The sequence below is a fragment of the Palaemon carinicauda genome, chromosome 26, assembly GCF_036898095.1.
Source record: "Palaemon carinicauda isolate YSFRI2023 chromosome 26, ASM3689809v2, whole genome shotgun sequence".
In the NCBI taxonomy this organism is placed as follows: Eukaryota; Metazoa; Arthropoda; class Malacostraca; order Decapoda; family Palaemonidae; genus Palaemon; species Palaemon carinicauda.
Window position 1 is genome coordinate 61599822 of NC_090750.1, and position 1647 is coordinate 61601468.

At 39.3% G+C, this 1647-nt stretch overlaps 1 protein-coding gene across 1 annotated transcript; it reads left to right on the plus strand.

The window, feature by feature from the left end:
- The first annotated feature begins 536 nt into the window (after nucleotides 1-536).
- LOC137619943 (zinc finger BED domain-containing protein 5-like) lies at nucleotides 537-1436 on the plus strand. Its single transcript, XM_068350225.1, has one exon. The coding sequence runs from the start codon at nucleotides 537-539 to the stop codon at nucleotides 1434-1436; it is 900 nt and encodes a 299-aa protein (XP_068206326.1).
- Nucleotides 1437-1647: the final 211 nt, after the last annotated feature.

Here is a 1647-nt window from a genome sequence, read left to right on the forward strand (position 1 = left end):
TGCAGGATTTAGCCGCTCTTCTCTCTCTCTCTCTCTCTCTCTCTCTCTCTCTCTCTCTCTCTCGGGAACATAATCCTGCTTTACTTGAATTTGAATTTTTACTGTCAAACACAGCTCTACTTTTCGGTTTATGTATATACATATATATATATATTATATATATATATATATATATATATATATATATATATATATATATAAATGTGATGATCAAACAGTAAGCGAACAATACGCATTGTGAAATGTTAAATGCTCCCGAATGAACATCCTAAAACGACCGTGGAGATCCTGTAGAGCAGGGGTACTTAGATGGCTGACGAAAAATTTTTTTTTAGATAGTTACATCTGCTCAGAGAGAGAGAGAGAGAGAGAGAGAGAGAGAGAGAGAGAGAGAGAGAGAGAGAGAGAGAGAGAGAGTGTGAGTGAATCAGGTGAATCCTGAAACCAAGCATCTTCATTGCATGCTTCATAGATATGCCCTGGCATCCAAAACTCTCCCACCTGATTTAAAATTAGTCCTGGATGATGTTGTGCACATGGTAAATGCCATCAAGTCAAGCGCCCTAAATACAAGACTGTTTTCCCTTCTGTGCCAAGAGTTTGGAAGTGATGAAGAAGTGTTGCTCCTTAACACTGAGGTTCGCTGGCTGTCGAGGGGGAATGTGGTATCAAGAGTAGAATCACTAAAGGAGGAGCTCACTGAATTCTTCAAATGTGACAACAAGGCAAAGTCACTTGAGTTCACCAAGAAATTGTCAGACAGCCAGTGGCTTCAGAAGCTGGCCTACCTGAGTGACATATTCTTACGCCTCAACTCATTTAACTTATCCCTCCAAGGCCGTTTTGCCACAGTGAGTGATTTCATGGACAAACTTAGGTCACTGACCATGAAGCTGGAGCTTTGGGAAGGGAAGGTCAAAGATGGAAATCTTAGCATGTTTGAACACCTTGGTGAGGCACTTGATAAAAGTCAAAACACTGGAAAACAAGATGTGATGCAACTTGTGCAATCACATCTAGCTTCTCTGCGGATGGAGCTGCAGTCTTACTTCCCCGAATTGAGTGAATTGGAATCAAAATTGATTAGAAACCCTTTCATTGTGAATGTGCACCTTCTCCCAGATAACATGCAAGAGGAGTTCTTAGAGTTGGTGAACGACTCTGTTGCAAAAGATGCATTTGAAACACTTTCCCTAACAAAGTTCTGGGCTAAAATGAGTGAGATTTACCCTGTTGTATCTAAAGTAGTTCTGAACTCTTTGTTGATGTTCCCTAGTACTTATCTGTGTGAGCAAGGATTTTCAACGCTGTTGAACATGAAAACCAAACATCGATCACGGCTTAATGTGGAACATGACCTACGATTGTGCCTGTCTAATACTGCTCCTCGAATTGAGAAACTTGTTTGTAACAGACAGACACAGCCTTCACACTGAAGTTCAGTAATGGTTGATAAAGGAAATATTGTTTCATTTCTGCATGTGTAGTATCACTGTAAAATACTTGGAATATTCATGTTTCATCTCAATAAAGTAATAAAAATTTGAATAATTTCATAATATCCTATGTTGTACCATTGTACATTGAGTTAGTTACTAAATTACCATTTTGTTCGATGTCAGATTACCGGGGGGTACTGGTAAATGG